Consider the following 19,708-nt stretch of genomic DNA (forward strand, 5'->3'; position numbering starts at 1 on the left):
GGAAGCTGCTGGGCCAGGAAAAAAAAGGACAGCTGCTACTGGAGAGGGAGAAGAAGGAGAGATGCTTCTGGGAGGGGAGGAGGGAAAGGAATCTGGGAAGCTGCTGGGCAAGATAAAAAAAAGGGACAGCTGCTACTGGACAGGGAGAAGAAGAAGGAGAGATGCTTCTGGGAGGGGAGGAGGGAAAGGAATCTGGGAAGCTGCTGGGCTAGGAAAAAAAGGGACAGCTGCTACTGGATAGGGAGAAGAAGGAGAGATGCTTCTGGGAGGGGAGGAGGGAAAGGAATCTGGGAAGCTGCTGGGCTAGGAAAAAAAGGGACAGCTGCTACTGGAGAGGGAGAAGGAGACGGAGAGATGCTTCTGGGAGGGGAGGAGGGAAAGGAATCTGGGAAGCTGCTGGGCAAGATAAAAAAAGGGACAGCTGCTACTGGAGAGGGAGAAGAAGGAGAGATGCTTCTGGGAGGGGAGGAGGGAAAGGAATCTGGGAAGCTGCTGGGCAAGGAAAAAAAGGTACAGCTGCTACTGGAGAGGGAGAAGGAGAAGGAGAGATGCATCTGGGAGGGGAGGAGGGAAAGGAATCTGGGAAGCTGCTGGGCAAGGAAAAAAAGGTACAGCTGCTACTGGAGAGGGAGAAGGAGAAGGAGAGATGCATCTGGGAGGGGAGGAGGGAAAGGAATCTGGGAAGCTGCTGGGCCAGGAAAAAAAAGGGACAGCTGCTACTGGAGAGGGAGAAGGAGAAGGAGAGATGCATCTGGGAGGGGAGGAGGGAAAGGAATCTGGGAAGCTGCTGGGCCAGGAAAAAAAAGGACAGCTGCTACTGGAGAGGGAGAAGGAGAAGGAGAGATGCATCTGGGAGGGGAGGAGGGAAAGGAATCTGGGAAGCTGCTGGGCCAGGAAAAAAAAAGGACAGCTGCTACTGGAGAGGGAGAAGAAGGAGAGATGCTTCTGGGAGGGGAGGAGGGAAAGGAATCTGGGAAGCTGCTGGGCAAGATAAAAAAAGGGACAGCTGCTACTGGACAGGGAGAAGAAGAAGGAGAGATGCTTCTGGGAGGGGAGGAGGGAAAGGAATCTGGGAAGCTGCTGGGCAAAGAAAAAAAGGGACAGCTGCTACTGGATAGGGAGAAGAAGGAGAGATGCTTCTGGGAGGGGAGGAGGGAAAGGAATCTGGGAAGCTGCTGGGCAAGATAAAAAAAGGGACAGCTGCTACTGGACAGGGAGAAGAAGAAGGAGAGATGCTTCTGGGAGGGGAGGAGGGAAAGGAATCTGGGAAGCTGCTGGGCAAAGAAAAAAAGGGACAGCTGCTACTGGATAGGGAGAAGAAGGAGAGATGCTTCTGGGAGGGGAGGAGGGAAAGGAATCTGGGAAGCTGCTGGGCTAGGAAAAAAAGGGACAGCTGCTACTGGAGAGGGAGAAGGAGACGGAGAAATGCTTCTGGGAGGGGAGGAGGGAAAGGAATCTGGGAAGCTGCTGGGCAAGATAAAAAAAGGGACAGCTGCTACTGGAGAGGGAGAAGAAGGAGAGATGCTTCTGGGAGGGGAGGAGGGAAAGGAATCTGGGAAGCTGCTGGGCAAGGAAAAAAAGGTACAGCTGCTACTGGAGAGGGAGAAGGAGAGATGCTTCTGGGAGGGGAGGAGGGAAAGGAATCTGGGAAGCTGCTGGGCAAGGAAAAAAAGGGACAGCTGCTACTGGAGAGGGAGACGGAGAGATGCTGCTGGGAGGGGAGGAAGGGAAGAGAGTTACTGCTGGACAGGAGGAGGAGGGAAGGGAGAATGAAAAAAGGAAGGAAACAGCAGGCAGAGAGATTAGAGGAGGGGAAGGGGAGACACAGGCATGAGAAAGTAGAGAGATTGATGATAGGAAGGGGTCAGCAGAAAAATAAGCAGAGGGACAACGATGATAGATCTGGTGTAGGAGAGATAAAAATGAAGAGAGCAGTGAAGCTGGAATGAATCATGTAAATAGGAGAGAGGGGCACAAGCTGGATGGAAAGGGGAGAGGGACATAGAAAGAAGACAGATACCATATGGAAGGGGGAGATGACAGATAGTGGATGGAAGGGGCAGATGCTGGATTGAAGAGACAGAGAGGGCATACGCTGGAAGGAAGAGAGTGAAAAAAAGATTGAAAGCAGAAACCAGAGATGACAAAAGGTAGAAAAAAATAATTTTATTTCTATTTTGTGATTAGAATATATCAGATTTGAAATATATATCCTGCTAGAGCTGGTGTTAGACATAACTGGGGACTGCTAAACCCAGGCAGTGCTTCTTTAGCTTTCAGCTGGCTTAGGGCGCTTTCTGACCAGGGGGCAGTTGCCCTAGTTGCACTCCCCTAAAACTATTCCTGTCATGTGTTACTTCAGTATTCTGTTAGCATGATATTTCTGTGTAGCATTCTGTAATAATTTGGCTTGTTCAGTTTTCTTGATAGTAGAGGGGATATATGTGAAGGGGAGGGGAGACAGGGGTTTTGTTGATCCTTGCTCTGAATTATTTGTATTTATAAAATGACAATTCTACAGAATATTGTTTCTTTTTATACTTTAATAAAATACATTCAATATAAAATCATAACTGAGGCTTGTGTGGATGGGAACAGATGATTTGTGGGGACCGAGCTCGCGGAGATGGGGCGGAAACGGGATTTTTAAATTTTAGTCCTAGTAGTTTGCCGGTCCACAAAATAATTATTTTTTTTCTGCCGGTCCACGGGTGTAAAAAGGTTGAAGAACACTGCTCTAGGGTATACATATTCAGGGCTTCCAGTCTCTCCTCATACGTCTTCTGGCGCAAGCCTTCTATCATTTTCGTCGCCCTCCTCTGGACCGCCTCACGTCTTCAAGTTTCAAGTTTCAAGTTTAATAAAATTTGATGGTTCGCCTATTAAATCTAAGCGAATTACATAGTAAAAAGGATAGTAGTATAAAACAGTAAAACAAGTTATTTTACATTAACAATTTTCAAAGGGCTATGACAGATTGACAATACAGACGAACTAAGAAACATTAGGAGAGGACATTAGGAAATAAAAGTTACAAATTGTTGTTTCCTCAAGGGAAGAAAGGGGTATGATATGGGTAGGACCAAACGATTAGGTTGGGGAAAATGTGTGAGGACGTATTAATTGTTTAGATGTACGCAGAAAAGTTATTCTAAAGGTTAAATGAGGATTTGAAGAGATATGTTTTTAGATTAATTTTAAATAAGTTAAGATCTTTGATGTTTCTGATATATAGGGGGAGGGTATTCCAGATAAGAGGTGCCATAACTGAGAAGATGTCATGGCGTCTAGTTCCTATTATTTTCAATGAGGGGACCATTAATAGACCTTGAGTATTGGACCGAAGTGAACGTTTTGAAGTATGAGGAATTAGGAGCCGATCTATAAACTGTGGTTCATTAGTATCTAGTGTTTTAAATACCAGTAATGCTATTTTATATGTTGTACGTTGGTTGATGGGCAGCCAATGAGATTCTATGAGATAGGGAGTTACGTGATCGTATTTTTTCCCATGGTGAATTATTTTAATGGCAATATTTTGTATTATTTGTAATCGTCTTTGATCCTTCTGGGTGATGTTCATGAAGAGTGAGTTACAATAATCGAGTCTGGATATTATAAGGGAGTGTATTAAAATATTTAGGGATTTTGATTCCAGATATTTCGACATTGAGCGGATTAAACGTAAACGGTAAAAACAACTTTTGACTGTGTTGTTGATGTGCTCTTGATAAGAGAATTTGTCGTCGATTATTACTCCTAATATCTTAAGGGATGCGACGAGTTCAATTGCTGTATTATCAATAGAAAAAGGCATAGAGAGATTTAAGCCCTGTTTAAACGGAAAGAACAACGCCTTTGTTTTTGTTATGTTTAACGCAAGCTTATTCTGAGTAAGCCAATTTTTGATTTTTTCTAACTTTTGATTGATTTGTATTATTTCGTTGGAGTTTTCCGAATTGACTGGATGAATCAATTGAATATCATCAGCATAGGCGTACGTCGTGAAGCCTATAGATTGACTAAGGCTGAGTAATGGAGATAAGAAAATATTAAACAGCAATGGAGACAAGATTGAGCCCTGAGGGATTCCATAATTATGTGAGAATGGTGTAGAGGATGAGTTATTAAAGCGTACCGTCGAGGTCCGGTCAGTTAGAAAGGAAGAAAACCAGTGTAGTGCTGAGTCACTGACACCTATTGATTGCAGCCTATCTAAGAGGAGGAAGTGATCTATGGTGTCGAATGCCGCTGAGAGGTCGAGGGAGAAAAGGATAACTGAGTTATGGTGGTCTAAATTGTAGATGATATTTGTTGTTAGTCCAATTAAGGAATATTCTGTGCTGTGGTGTTTCCTAAAACCCGTTTGGTTGGGGTGAAGTATGTTAGTGGATTGGACAAAATCTGCTAACTGGTTGATTTTTGCTAGGAACGGTATGTTGGCGATAGGACGGTAATTGGTTGGGTCATCAGGGCTGATTTTATGATCCTTTAATATAGGAGAAATTATAGATGTTTTCCAGGTCTTAGGTACAGTTCCGGTACGTCCTTTGCCAGATACGGTCTCCAAAATTGAACACAATACTCCAAGTGGGGCCTTACCAATGACCTGTACAGGGGCATCAACACCTTCTTCCTTCTACTGACTATGCCTCTCTTTATACAGCCCAGCATCCTTCTGGCAGCAGCCACTGCCTTATCACACTGTTTTTTCACCTTTAGATCTTCGGACACTATCATCCCAAGGTCCCTCTCCCCGTCCGTGCATATCAGCTTCTTTCCTCCCAGCATATACGGTTCCTTCCTATTATTAATCCCCAAATGCATTACTCTGCATTTCTTTGCATTGAATTTTAGTTGCCAGGCATTAGACCATTCCTCTAACTTTTGCAGATCCTTTTTCATATTTTCCACTCCCTCTTCGGTGTCTACTCTGTTACAAATCTTGGTATCATCTGCAAAAAGGCACACTTTTCCTTCTAACCCTTCAGCAATGTCACTCATAAACATATTGAACAGGATTGGCCCCAGCACTGATCCCTGAGGGACTCCACTACTCACCTTTCCTTCCTTCGAGCGACTTCCATTAACCACCACCCTCTGGCATCTGTCTGACAGCCAGTTTCTGACCCAGTTCACCTCTTTGGGTCATAACTTCAGCCCTTCAAGTTTGTTCAACAGCCTCCTATGAGGAACTGTATTGCTGAAATCCAAGTAAATTACATCTAGCATATGTCCTCGATCCAGCTCTCTGGTCACCCAATCAAAAAATTCAATCAGGTTTGTTTGGCACGATTTACCTTTTGTAAAGCCATGTTGTCTCGGATCCTGTAACCCATTAGATTCAAGGAAGTACACTATCCTTTCTTTCAGCAAAACTTCCATTATTTTTCCAACAACTGAAGTGAGGCTCACCGGCCTGTAGTTTCCTGCTTTCATCCCTGTGACCACTTTTATGAATAGGGACCACATCCGCTCTCCTCCAATCCCCAGGAATCACTCCCGTCTCCAGAGATTTGTTGAACAAGTCTTTAATAGGACTCGCCAGAACCTCTCTGAGCTCCCTTAGTATCCTGGGATGGATCCCGTCTGGTCCCATCGCTTTGTCCACCTTCAGTTTTTCAAGTTGCTCATAAACACCCTCCTCTGTGAACGGCGCCAAATTTACTCCATTTTCTCATGTAACTTTGCTAGACAATCTCGTTCCTTCTCCAGGATTTTCTTCTGTGAACACAGAACAGAAGTATTTGTTTAGCACATTTGCTTTCTCCTCATCACTTTCCACATATTGGTTCCCAGCATTTTTTAGCCTAGCAATTCCATTTTTCATCTTCCTCCTTTTACTAATATATCTGAAAAAAATTTTTTACATTTTTAGCCATTTGTTCTTCCGCCTGTGCTTTCGCCAGACGTATCTCTCTCTTGGCTTCTTTCAGTTTCACCCTGTAGTCCTTTCTGCTCTCCTCTTCTTGTTTTTTTTTTATATTTCACGAACTCCATCTCTTTCGCCTTTATTTTCTCAGCCACTAGGTTGGAGAACCATATCAGTTTCCTTTTTCTCTTGTTTTTATTGATTTTCTTCACATAAAGGTCCGTAGCCATTTTTATCACTCCTTTCAGCTTAGAACACTGTCTTTCCACTTCTCTTATGTCCTCCCATCCTAACAGCTCTTTCTTCAGGTACTCTCCCATAGCATTAAAGTCCGTACGTTTGAAATCTAGGACTTTAAAAATTATTAGGACATCCTTGTTTTGCAGCATCATAAGATGCAAAATCTCGGTTTGTTTGCACCTGGTTGTGTAAGATTAAAAATGCTGACAAGACACGTTTCTTTTACTGAACCTTTCATTTCCAGAAAGTTTGATAGTTCACAACTGTTACAGCAATAACCAGCCTAATCCTCCTCAATTCATGCTATTTTAGTAACTGAAGACTTGTTTACAAGACAGTGATTAAGATACACATAAGCTTGCTGAACGCATACCGTATATACTTGAATATAAACCGAGATTTGGGGGGAAAAAATGGTCCAAAAATGGGGGTCTCGGTTTATATTACGGTCAGTGCTGACTGCCCCCCTCCCGAACCTTTTGCAGGGATCTGCCAGGCCTGCCATGAGACCTGATGGTCCAGCAGTGGCAGAGACAGGAGGGATCCCTCCCGCCTCCTGTCCCAGCCAATTCTAAGAATTCTTACCTCCCTCCTGCCTCCCCCGCATACCTTTAGTATCCCTGGTGGTCCAGAAATGAACTGCAGCAGGAGTGACCTTCCTTCACTCCTGCCTGTGCAGAGCTGCTAGCTGATTAGCTGAACTCACCCTTAGAGCAGTGAGGGAGGGGGACAAGGTGCAGAGCAGGGCAAGGCAATGCATTACTCTTGAATATTAACACACACACACCGGTTTATATTCAAGTCAACCTTTTTTCCTCCTTTTTTGGGGGGGAAAAGTTACCTCAGTTTATATTTGAGTATATATGGTAAGAATAAATTACACTTAGGTCGGATTTTAGAAATGTGAAAGAAGTAAAAATGGAGACCGTTAGAGAATGCAAAATGAAAGGAAAAGGAAATAGTGCTCGAATTAAATATTTAGGGCCAGGCAGGAGAGACTCCTGCCCTTCAAATCACACTAGCTAGAACAAACCTGGAAATTCAGCAGCACTTAACTAAGTAGTCTTGGGATGGAGTCTAGCCAGAGGCAGGAGCTGCCTGATTAGCAGTAATAGTCCCTTTGCTCACTGGGTAACTCTGAATAAAGTCAGGACAGCAAAAAGGCTGTCTTAACCTTCATGCAGGTATTGGTCTGAATATTGCTGTTACCCGGATAAGTATACTGGTGACAATTTCTGGGTATGGCCAGCACTGGGCACCCAGGTGCCATTACAGAATAGGTTCCTACCATGTGTCCTTTGGGATCTAACTAGAGGTGCCCAGTTGTACAATTGCCCTCATAGTGTCAGGGCTCTCAATATGAATTTTCAGCAGCATTATCTGCACAGTGCCAAGTGCTGTAAATTCACAGATAAGGCATTTGTACACTAAGCAGCCATTGCTAAACAGAGAGTACCTTTAAACATTCAGCTGTATGTTTTACAGCAATACATTCAGATATCGGCTGAGATTTTCCAGCAGAAAATTAAAAAAATTTCAGACATTCTACCTGTAATTTGATTACTGAACAGTTATATGGGGAATTTTTTCTGTTATAGATTGAACTAAAAAGAATTACGAGTTACAGCGCCTGCGTGTATAAATACGAGTATAATCCACTCTTGGGAAGCTCTTAATTCAATGTGAATTAGTTGACCAGCCTTGTGTGGAATTTCAAAAATAGCCACCAGTAACGTTCTACATCCCATTTTCCTATTTCAAGACACTCACCAGCATGGGCACACCGTACCGCAATGTCTTATTTTTCTGGAAAAACTGCCAGGCACCTCCTGCCATTATCGGCTCTGATCACTTCTGCTTCTTTTCTTCACAAAACAATAACATACATTACAAATATAAAGTGAAAAATTAGGCAACATATGGAAGCAAAACTAACCTAAGCCCCCTCCCCCACCACACACACACACACATTTTGGGCTCTTTTTACTAAGGTGTGTTAAGGCCTTAACGCGCAGAATAGCGCGCGCTAAATTGCCCCGCGCTCAATTCTGGCGTAATTCTAGAAGCGTACCGTGTGGTTTAACATGTGGTAATTTTGCGCGTGCGCTAAAAACACTAGCGCACCTTAGTAAAAGGAGCCCTTTGAAATACACACACACACATTAAACAGCCACTTTTCAGAATACTTCAGCTTGAAAGCTCTAGGAGGTGCCCAGTAAAAATGTATAATTTCAGTGAAACAGATGTCAAATAAAAGCTCCTCAGGTTACAGTGAGCTATGAATGAGTGGAAGGCCATCTAAGAAGAAAAAAAAAGGAAGCAGAAATTCATGATTTTTTTTTTTTTTTTATTAAATTCTACATCTTATCTCCAATTTAGAAAACTGCTTTTAAAATCTACTTGTTTAAGAAATTTGTAGATGTATAGCATTCAAATACCCATTTATGTTCTTCAATGTATTGTGTTATACTAGTACAGCAATTCACTGTACATGAACAGTTTCTTTTCTTGTTACCCACATTGAACTGCAATGTACTGCGGGATAGAAATAAAATTGTTATGTTATGATGGTGGAAGCTGCTGTGAAATGCAGTCATTATAGTTAACAGTCAGCCCTTTATCTTCCACATGTAAGCTGGCATTACAAGTTATTACAGCAAAGCTATAGCACACCACCAATAATTTATAAATCTTCCTAGTATTCTGCAAAGCACAGTTACTTACCGTAACAGGTGTTATCCAGGGACAGCAGGCAGATATTCTTTACTCATGGGTGACGTCACCGACGGAGCCCTCGGTACGGACCTTTTTACTAGAAAGTTCTAGTTGGCCGCACCGTGCGTGCGTGAGAGCCTTCCCGCCCGACGGAGGAGTGCGTGGTCCCCAGTTAGGATAAGCCAGCTAAGAAGCCAACCCGGGGAGGAGGGTGGGACATAAGAATATCTGCCTGCTGTCCCTGGATAACACCTGTTACGGTAAGTAACTGTGCTTTATCCCAGGACAAGCAGGCAGTATATTCTTTACTCATGGGTGACCTCCAAGCTAACAGAGAGGGAGGAGGGATGGTTGGCCATTAGGAAAATAAATTTTGTAACACAGATTGGCCGAAGTGTCCATCCCGTCTGGAGAAGGCATCCAGACAGTAGTGAGTAGTGAACGTGTGAACTGAGGACCAAGTGGCCGCCTTGCAGATTTCCTCGATGGGCGTGGAACGGAGGAAAGCCACAGAAGCAGCCATAGCTCTGACTCTGTGGGCCGTGACAGCACCTAACAGTGAGAGACCGGCCCGAGCATAACAGAACGCAATACAGGCAGCAAGCCAATTGGAAAGCGTCCGTTTGGAGACAGGACGACCTAGACGGTTAGGGTCAAAGGACAAAAAGAGCTGAGGAGATGAGCGGTGAGCCCTGGTACGGTCAAGGTAGTATGCAAGGGCACGCTTACAATCCAGCGTGTGCAACGCCTGTTCCCCAGGATGAGAATGGGGTTTAGGGAAGAAGACGGGCAACACAATGGACTGGTTGAGGTGAAAAGCCGAGACCACCTTGGGAAGGAATTTAGGATGGGTACGCAGAACAACCTTGTCATGGTGAAAAACAGTGAATGGTGGATCGGCGACCAGTGCATGCAGCTCACTAACCCTCCTGGCAGAGGTGATGGCAATGAGGAAAAGCACCTTCCAGGTAAGAAATTTGAGCGAAGTTGTGGCAAGAGGCTCAAACGGAGGTTTCATGAGTGCTGATAAAACCACATTCAGGTCCCAGACGACAGGAGGAGGCTTCAGAGGTGGTTTGACATTGAAGAAGCCTCTCATGAACCGGGAAACCAGGGGATGAGCCGTGAGAGGTTTTCCGAGGATAGGCTCATGAAACGCAGTGATGGCACTGAGGTGGACTCTGATGGAGGTAGATTTGAGGCCAGCATTGGACAGCGAGAGCAAATAGTCCAGTACAGTTTCCACCGCTAAAGAGGTGGGATCGTGATGACGCCGTAGACACCAGGAGGAGAACCTGGTCCACTTCTGATGGTAACATTGGAGGGTGGCCGGTTTCCTGGAGGCGTCCAAAATGAGACGGACAGGCTGAGATAGATTCTCAGGAGAGGTCAGCCCGAGAGAAACCAAGCTGTCAGGTGGAGCGAAGACAAATTGGGATGTAGTAGAGACTGATGCTGCTGTGTAAGCAGAGTAGGAAACACAGGAAGATGAATGGGCTCCCTGGAGCTGAGCTGGAGCAGGAGGGAGAACCAGTGTTGGCGAGGCCACCGAGGAGCGATGAGAATCATGGTGGCCCTGTCCCTGCGGAGTTTGGATAAGGTCCGCAACATCAGAGGAAGTGGAGGGAAGGCATAAAGGAACCGATCCCTCCAGTCGAGCAGGAAAGCATCTGGGGGTCAGACGATGAGGAGAGAAGAGTCTGGAACAGAACTGGGGCAGCTGATGGTTGTGAGGCGCTGCAAAGAGGTCCACCTGCGGAGTGCCCCAGCGAGCAAAGATGGAGTGGAGTGTTGAAGGGTCCAGCGTCCACTCATGAGGTTGAAGGATGCGGCTGAGATTGTCGGCCAGGGAGTTCTGTTCGCCCTGGATATAGACAGCCTTGAGGAAGAGATTGCGGGCCGTGGCCCAGGTCCAGATGCGTAGAGCCTCCAGACAAAGGAGGCGAGATCCGGTGCCGCCTTGCTTGTTTAAGTAGTACATGGCGACTTGATTGTTTGTGCACAGGAGAAGAACCTGAGGGCAGAGAAGATGCTGGAAGGCCTTGAGGGCGTAGAACATGGCTCTGAGTTCCAGGAAATTGATATGATGTTGACGCTCCTGTGGGGTCCAGAGTCCCTGGGTGCGTAGATCTCCTAGGTGAGCTCCCCACGCATAGGGAGAGGCATCCGTGGTGATGATCATGGAGTGAGGGGGCAGATGAAAGAGCAGACCCCTGGAAAGATTTGAGGAGTTCAACCACCATTGAAGAGATTGCTGAAGAGACAATGTCACAGAGATGGGATGAGAAAGAAGATCCGTAGTCTGTGACCATTGGTTGGCGAGAGTCCATTGAGGTGTTCTGAAGTGGAGACGTGCCAGAGGAAGGACATGTACTGTCGAGGCCATGTGACCCAGGAGGACCATCATCTGTCGGGCAGAAATGGAGGGATGCATGAGCACCTGACGACAGAGATGGAGCAGGGTCCGCTGACGATCGGAGGGGAGAAATGCCCTCATTAGTGTGGTGTCCAGAACTGCTCCAATGAATTGAAGTCGCTGGGTGGGAAGCAGATGTGACTTGGGGTAGTTGATCTCGAACCCCAGGAGGTGGAGGAGAGAGATGGTGTGATGAGTAGCTTGTAGCACGAGTTGAGACGTAGGTGCTTTCACCAACCAATCGTCCAAGTAGGGGAACACTTGGAGGTTGTGAGACCTGAGGAAGGCCGCTACCACAATAAGGCACTTGGTAAATACCCTGGGTGATGAAGCGAGGCCAAAGGGTAGCACTTTGTACTGATAGTGGCGGTGTTGTACCTGGAACCGCAGGTAGCGGCGTGAATTCGGATTGATTGGGATGTGAGTGTAGGCCTCCTTGAGGTCCAGGGAACATAGCCAGTCGTGTTGAGAAAGAAGAGGATAAAGCGTGGCAAGGGAGAGCATTCTGAATTTTTCCTTGACGAGGTACTTGTTGAGGGCCCTGAGATCGAGAATGGGACGGAGGTCTCCCGTCTTCTTGGGAACCAGGAAGTAGCGGGAGTAGAATCCCTGACCCCTTTGTTCCGGAGGCACTTCTTCGATGGCATTGAGAAGAAGGAGGGATTGAACCTCCCTCAGGAGGAGGGGGGTTTGGGAGGAGTGAGAAGCAGACTCTACGGGAGGGTTGTCCGGTGGAAGAGTCTGGAAGTTGAGTGAGTAGCCGTGGCGGATGATGTTGAGGACCCACTGGTCCAATGTGATGACCTCCCAACGGCTGAAGAATATGAGGAGACGACCTCCGATTGGCTGTGGAAGAGGCAGTGAAGGTGGAAGACTGGCTATGCCCTGGAGAGAAGAGTCAAAAGGGCTGAGAAGGCTTAGCAGGAGGAAGAGGCTTGTTGGGTTGATTGGACTGAGAACGAGCCTGTGCTTGGTGTTGGTGCTGCCTGGGCCGCCGAGGTTGTTGGGAAGGCGGATTGAGTGGCCTGGCTGAGAACCTACGCTGATAGGAGGATTGAGGCCTGTAAGGTCGGGCAGGCGGAGCCTTTTTCTTGGGTTTAATCAGGGTGTCCCACCTGGTTTCATGTGCAGAGAGTTTCTGGGTGGTGGAATCCAGGGACTCTCCAAAAAGTTCATCCCCAAGACAGGGGGCGTTGGCCAGACGATCTTGGTGGTTAATGTCCAAATCTGAGACTCTCAGCCAGGCCAGGCGGCGCATGGCTACAGCCATGGCAGAGGCACGGGAGGTGAGCTCGAAGGAATCATAGATAGAGCGGACCATAAATTTTCTCAACTGAAGGAGACCAGAGATATGCTGTTGAAAAAGTGGAACCTTCCTCTCCGGAAGATACTTCTGGAGGGCGGACAGCTGTTGAACCAAGTGTTTCATGTAAAATGAAAAATGGAAGGAATAATTGTTCGCCCTGTTGGCCAGCATGGCATTCTGATAGAGCCTCTTGCCAAACTTGTCCATGGTTTTACCCTCTCTGCCAGGAGGGGTGGAGGCATAGACACTGGAGCCCTGAGTCTTCTTTAAGGTGGATTCAACAAGAAGAGACTCATGGGGCAATTGGGACTTATCGAACCCTGGAATTGGGATAACTCGATAGAGGTTATCCAACTTGCGGGGGGCCCCAGGTACTGTAAGGGGGTTCTCCCAATTTTTATAGAAAGTCTCCCGTAGGATGTCGTGTACGGGCAACTTAAGAAATTCCTTAGGAGGTTGTTCAAAATCCAGAGCCTCCAGAAAGGCTTGGGATTTTTTTGGAGTCTGACTCCAGAGGGAGAGATAAAGCTGCTGACATCTCCCTGAGGAACTTTGAGAAGGAGGATTGCTCAGGTTTGGAGGTGGTATCGGGTGCTGAGGGATCCTCATCGGATGAGGAGAGATCCTCCTCGGTACCGGGGGGGTCTCTTCCCATAAGTCTGGGTCCCGGACCTCTGGGTGCGCATGCCGAGACACCGGGATGGAAGGTTCGGTATGGTGAGTCTTGGATAAAGATTTCCCAGAGCGCACCGAAACGGTACCGGGAGAAGAGGACCGGCGTCGATCCCGGTCCCGGGAAGAATGGTGCCCCGCCCGGTCCCGAAGCGGATCCGCAGTGGTATGGGAGTGAACCACAGGATGGGCATGAAGTTGCTCAGCCGAAAGAATCGGCATGGAGGTATTAATTGGTACCGATGGGGTGGATACCGGTGGCTCGGTACGGGGCTCGGGCCGGTCTGGTACCGAAAGGAGCGGTGCCAGGATGGTAGGTAACAGGTGCTGGAGTTGATGTTGCAGCTGTGCATGTAGTTGAGATTGGAGGATGGCCGCAATGCGGTCATCCAGGGGTGGCACCGGAACCACTTTCTTTTGCTTCAGTTCCTTAGGTGCCGCTCCACGCCCCGGCGATGAGGAAGCCGATGACGAGGCACTCACCGAAATCGGGGCGGAGCGTTTTCGGGGTCGGCGCGAAGCCGGCAAGATCGGTGTCGCCACTGTGGCTGGTGGATGCTCGAGGGAAGAGGGAGGCTTCTTAGCCGGCTTACCTGGCGCCAGCGGCGCCGATGTGGGGTCGGGCGGTGTCGAAGTAGGCGGTGTCGATTTTGATGGTACCGCTGTCGATGCCGAGGAGTCCATCGTCGACCCGGTGCCGAACAAAAGGTTTTGTTGGATTTGACGATTCTTGAGTGTTCGCTTCTTAAGAGTGGCACAGCGGGTGCAGGAGTCCGCCCGATGCTCCGGACCCAAACACTGCAAACACCAATTGTGTGGGTCAGTGAGGGAGATCGGGCGTGCACACCGCTGGCACTTCTTAAAACCGGCTTGCGGGGGCATGAAGGGAAAAACAGCCTCCGCAAAATCGAACCCCGAGGCCTGTATAATGGCAACAGGCCCCGCCGGGGCAAAAGACGAAAAAAGGGTAAAAAAATCAAGTTTTTTTTTTTTTTTTTAATAAATCAAAGAAAAGAAACCCGAAGGTAAAAAGAAGAGAAAATAGAAAAAATTTCGCGAGCGGGAAGGCAAAAAAGTGAGATCAACGGCCGTTGAAAAACACACGCGTCTTCTTCGCTCCGCGGAAACGAAGAAACTGGGGACCACGCACTCCTCCGTCGGGCGGGAAGGCACTCGCACACGCGCGGTGCGGCCAACTAGAACTTTCTAGTAAAAAGGTCCGTACCGAGGGCTCCGTCGGTGATGTCACCCATGAGTAAAGAATATACTGCCTGCTTGTCCTGGGATAAAGGAGGACTTCCACAATGTTACATTACATTACATTAGAGATTTCTATTCCGCCATTGCCTTGTGGTTCAAGGCGGATTACAAAAGAGTTACAAAAAAGGTATTACATGAAGAAGATATCTGGTAATTTCTAGAGGAGATACGGAGTAAATGAGGTTGCTTTGAGGAATCGGGAAGGTATTAGGGAGTGTTATTGGGAAGTGGGAAGGAGCTAGCAGTATTAAGTCGTTTGCAGGTATTTCTTGAAGAGTAGAGTCTTTATTTCTTTTCTGAATGTTTTGTAGTCTGGGGTCATAATTAGTAGATTGGAGATTTGGTTGTCGAGTTTTGCTGCTTATGTGGCTAGGAAGCCACACAATGCTGTAACCATTTTAAGCAATCAAACTAAAGGAGACTTGAATTAAAAGGAAGGGCCATAACAAGCTATGTATGGGCGGTGCACAAGGCACAAGGCACATGGGGGAACCAAAATTATGCCCTGTCCATTGCCTCTTCAGCTTGACTGTGATGCAATGAGCAGGGCGGAAACACTAGAGGGTGCATGGCACCCAAAAATGATGAAAATTTGCATAAGAAGTGGCATTATAGCTTTGCTTTCAGTTGGCTGCAAAGCTTCCTAGTGCAAATCCTAGACGTACGTCATGGACCCTGACTACTAATTGAGGTATGACCTGAATCAAAATATAGGTCAGGAGCAAAAATGAGTCAAAGTAGGCCAATAGAAAGGGAGGTAAGCTTATGCAAGGGTCCAAACTTTGCACAGGAACTCAGTACAAGGGGTTGTACTAATACCAAAAATTTCAATCACCTGACAGCGCCTGGACAGTGATTGTTTTGTATTATGCAGAGCATGGCACTCTGAAGGTGAATTCCATTCAGAAGCCTGTAAATATCGAACAAGAGATCGAGCCAAAAAAATGTTGAATGATTTAGTTTGAGACCTTAGTGAATGTCCACACAAAATTTTATTCAATTTGGAAGAGGCCGAGCGTGGACGATTTTCAAAATTGGTCCACTTGATGTGGAATGACTCAAAAGTAGTCACTGGAATAATGTTCTGTGTCTACTGCTACTGACTCCAGCCCAAAATTTGTTTTGACTCCTTTATTTATATATAGTTTTTGAAGGCTTAAAGGACATGGAAAAGTATGGCCGCTCACAAAACTTCCCAATCAAATTACTGGGTAAAAATTTAACAAAAAGTCCCCAAAGTTTAGAATCACTCAACTAACTATAAAGAGGAACTGTGAAAAATATGTAAAGCCTTAAAACCGAGGTGTAGCTCAGAACTATAGAATGGTAAGAAAATCACGAATCGGGGCCACTCCCCTGTAAGTGTTTTCAGTGCTCTATCATTGCACCATCTTCATTCGGTAGAAAGGTGAATAAACTGTGTTTCAAAAAACTTAAGAGTGTTCATTTGTATTAAAAGATATAATCATCAATTGTTTTGACTCTTAATTCAACTTGTGAAAGAACTTGACTTAACTTAAATAGGGTGGTTAGGAAGTTGTCTCACTCCAGCGGGTCCCGACTCGTTTCCCCAGTGGCTTCCTCAGAGAACCCCCACTTGCTGGCTGTGATCAATGAGTAAAACTTCTTCCCAGCAAAAGAAGATAGAAAGCCATTTAATATGTAAAACATACCGATGTTTCACACAAACTCACGTCGCTGTCAGTGGATACCTTACTCTTCACCCGTGATTACATCACTTCCTGGTAACATCACTTTCAGCTGGTCTCCCGGTGGAAATACTACTCCAAATGTCAATCTTAGTGAAGGAACGCCCACCATTCTACCTCTCGGTTTAAACCTGCTGGGGTCACTGTCTGCCAATGGAAAATCCACGGCGCCTGTGTAGCACAATAGATGAGTACAAATTAAGATCTAGGGACATGTGGCAGCATTTTGCAGAAAGGGGCTATCCGGTAGGGGTCATAAAAAAAGGCATATAAAAGGGCCTTATACGCACACCTGGATAATCTTTTTATCAATACCAGTGCCCCCGCCGAACCCCGGTTAGTATGTACTCTTCCATACTCCTACAGGGTGTTTGAAATCAAGAGAATCATAAAGTCCCACTGGCACATTTTACAAGTACATGAGGCCCTGGAACAATTTCCTATTTTTGCGTTTTCCAGAGGGAAGAATCTACAAGATTGTATAACCTCCTCTCAGTTTTTAAGCCCAGATCAAAGTCTCTCTATAGCCTTAAGGGGTCATCAAAAATGTGGAAGGTGCAGCATATGCTCGCATGCTATTGAAAAGCAGCAGGTTACCCATCCTAGTCTGCACAAAACTTTAACTTTGAAACATCACACAAACTGCAATACCGAAGGGGTTGTATATCTGATTTTATGCCCATGTCAATTATTGTACATAGGTCATACCAACAGGACTATTCGGGTACGGATCACGGAACATCTTAGTAAGATCTGTCGGGGCGACATGGGGGCTCCTCTCACCCAACATTAGCAAGCACAATCTCATACTCTGGATGAGTTGAAATTTGTAATGTTAGAAGCCCCTATGTTAAAAAGAGGTGGGAATAAGCAATCTCTGTTATGGAAGAAGGAACAGTCATGGATTTTCCATTGGCAGACAGTGACCCCAGCAGGTTTAAACCAAAAGGTAGAGTGGTGGGCGTTCCTTCACTAAGATTGACATTTGGAGTAGTATTTCCACCGGGAGACCAGCTGAAAGTGATGTTACCAGAAGTGATGTAATTACGGGTGAAGAGTAGATATCCACCGACAGCGATGTGAGTTTGTGTGAAACTTCGGTATGTTTTACATATTAAATGGCTTTCTATGTTCTTTTGCTAGGAAGAAGTTTTACTCATTGATCACAGCCAGCAAGTGGGGGTTCTCTGAGGAAGCCACTGGTGAAACGCATCAGGACCCACTGGAGTGAGACAACTTCCTAACCACCCTATTTAAGTTAAGTCAAGTTCTTTTACAAGTTGAATTAAGAGTCAAACCAATTGATGGTTATATCTTTTAATACAAATGAACACTCTAAGTTTTTTGAGACACAGTTTATTCACCTTTTTACCGGATGAATATGGTGCAATTATAGAGCACTGAAAACACTTACAAGGGAGTGTCCCCAATTTGTGATTTTCTTACCATTCTATGGTTCTGAGCTCCACCTCGGTTTTAAGGTTTTACATATTTTTCAGTTCCTCTTTATAGTTAGTTGAGCACTCACAAAACTTACCATGGAAGAAGCCATCTCTGTTTATCCAGAAGGTTATAAGTAATGTGCTATAACTGTAACAGCACTTCCACCCACCCAAGTCAGTGTTGAGAGACTGTTTTTGGCACTAAAAACAGTCAAATTAGATTTAAGGGATTCTGTGAGAGCAGATTTGGCAGAAGCAATTCTGCTCCTTATAACAATATTTTAATCATTTGGCAGAGGCAATACTCTTTTTTTGCCATTGTGATTTTCTTCATAGGGTGCCACTTTCACTAATATACAGTATATATCATAAAATATATAACATTTTGTAATCATCAAAGTACTTGAAATCAAAATATATTCTAAAAGTAAAACATATCATGAAAAAAAAATGGTTCAAAATCAAATTACTATCTGTGAAATAAGAATTTTAAGTATTATTTGTGACATATAATTTAACTCTATTAGGAGTCAGAGTCAGCATATTTTTACTGACTCCAACTCCAGTAACTCAAACATTGCTTCCAACTCCACAACTCTGTCTCCACAACCCTACTGGTAACACTTCCATTTCCCTTCTGTATAAGCTTGGCACCTGATAAATGACAAGCTGAATAGAGTTGAATGGAGCTTTTCACAGTACATCTATAGACTTGTAGATCTGTCTTTCCTAAAGAAATCAAGAGAAACTAGTTCATAGATGAAGTGGCAGAAAACCAAGGTAGAATTATCCTTTCTGGGTCACCTTGAGTCAGGGGCCATCACAGCAAGTGTATGTCTTTTGACAGTCAGCTCACCCTCAAATACAAGGAAGCTAAAAACAAGCTCTTAGTTACAGGAATACTGTACCTTTACATGCCAGCAGAGGGTTCAATATTCACACTGAACGTGGTATATAAATACTATAAATAAAATGATAAATTAATAATGTTTTCTTCTCCTAGAATTATAGGAGGCTAATGCGCTGTTACCTACAGGTCACTGAAAGTGGTGTTTGTTCCAATCCTTGTCTCTTAGGACATTATAATTCTTTCAATCGAAATGAAAAAAAATAAACAGAAGAAAAGAGATGCATGCAGATTGTTCAGTGCTTGGCTTTTATTAAAAACGTGCAATTGTAGCATATTCATCATAATCAAAGGAAAGAAAGTCTTGTTTATTTTTAGGTTGATCAAAGCCCCTCTATAATTAACTCCGTGGTATTTTTCCAACCCTCACCCCCTTCCCAGTGAAAATGGCTCTTTTAAAGTTCTTATTTCATTCTGATTGCTAACTTTAATATACCATCTTTGCTGGCGCACACAGATCAAAGTAGTTTAGCAATAAGATAAATTAAACTAAACAGGAAAAGAATCACGTTATGGTGTAAAACTGAACAAATATACCCGTGTCCTAAATAAAAAGAGTATAACTGAAGAGATAGTAAGTCGCACGCGTTCATACGCGAACCAAGGTCCCGTCCGACCCCCCTCCTCCCACTTGCTCTTTCTATCTCTTTTCCTCGCCACCCACGATCCCCCCTCAATTTCAAACTCCTCCCCATCCTACCTTCAAGTTCATATCTAAAGTCACCCGCCAATTTCCTTCTCCAGCGTCCAGCCTTCTCTGACGCAACCTTTCTTCCTCAGCCACCTTCCGCCCTGCAAGGAAACCGGAAATTGCGTCGGGAGGGGGCGGGACGCCGGAGAAGGAAAGTTGCGAACAATTTTGAAAAGGAGGGCGAGCGATGCAGGGTTGGAGTTTGAGCTTGAGAGAGCTACCACACGGGGATGGAGTTGTGTGTGGGCTCTTGATTTGGTTCCTCCCTCATTTGAGTCCCTAGGTTGAGGTTGTTCGGGAGCTGCCTGGAGGAAGGGCGCGGGACCCGTCCGCAAATCAATAACTGTCTTGTGTTTTTTGCCAGTGGCCAGAAGACGTCAGGAGCCTGCGAAGCGCACACGGCATATCGTTCTCCCAAGGGAGCGGAACATGGTAAAAAAAAAAACAGGATTTCCAGGATCCTCATTGACTTTGGTTT

At 45.5% G+C, this 19,708-nt stretch overlaps 1 protein-coding gene across 3 annotated transcripts in view; it reads right to left on the bottom strand.

The window, feature by feature from the left end:
* LOC117363412 (cytochrome c oxidase assembly protein COX16 homolog, mitochondrial) overlaps nt 1–19,371 on the bottom strand; it is a 123,934-nt gene extending 104,563 nt beyond the window's left edge. Inside the window, exons 1-2 of one of the 3 annotated variants that reach the window (XM_033951072.1) lie at nt 19,240–19,371; nt 7,883–7,977 (exon numbers count right to left, since the gene is read on the bottom strand). In XM_033951072.1, coding sequence (XP_033806963.1) covers nt 7,883–7,948 — 66 coding nt within the window. In that variant the 5' untranslated portion in view covers nt 7,949–7,977; nt 19,240–19,371. Of the gene's footprint in view, nt 1–7,882; nt 7,978–18,666; nt 19,006–19,239 lie in introns of those variants that run through there. The other 2 variants (XM_033951074.1, XM_033951073.1) reach the window with 2 other exon arrangements.
* Nucleotides 19,372–19,708: the final 337 nt, after the last annotated feature.

This window comes from Geotrypetes seraphini, chromosome 7, assembly GCF_902459505.1.
Source record: "Geotrypetes seraphini chromosome 7, aGeoSer1.1, whole genome shotgun sequence".
Classification (NCBI taxonomy): domain Eukaryota; kingdom Metazoa; phylum Chordata; class Amphibia; order Gymnophiona; family Dermophiidae; genus Geotrypetes; species Geotrypetes seraphini.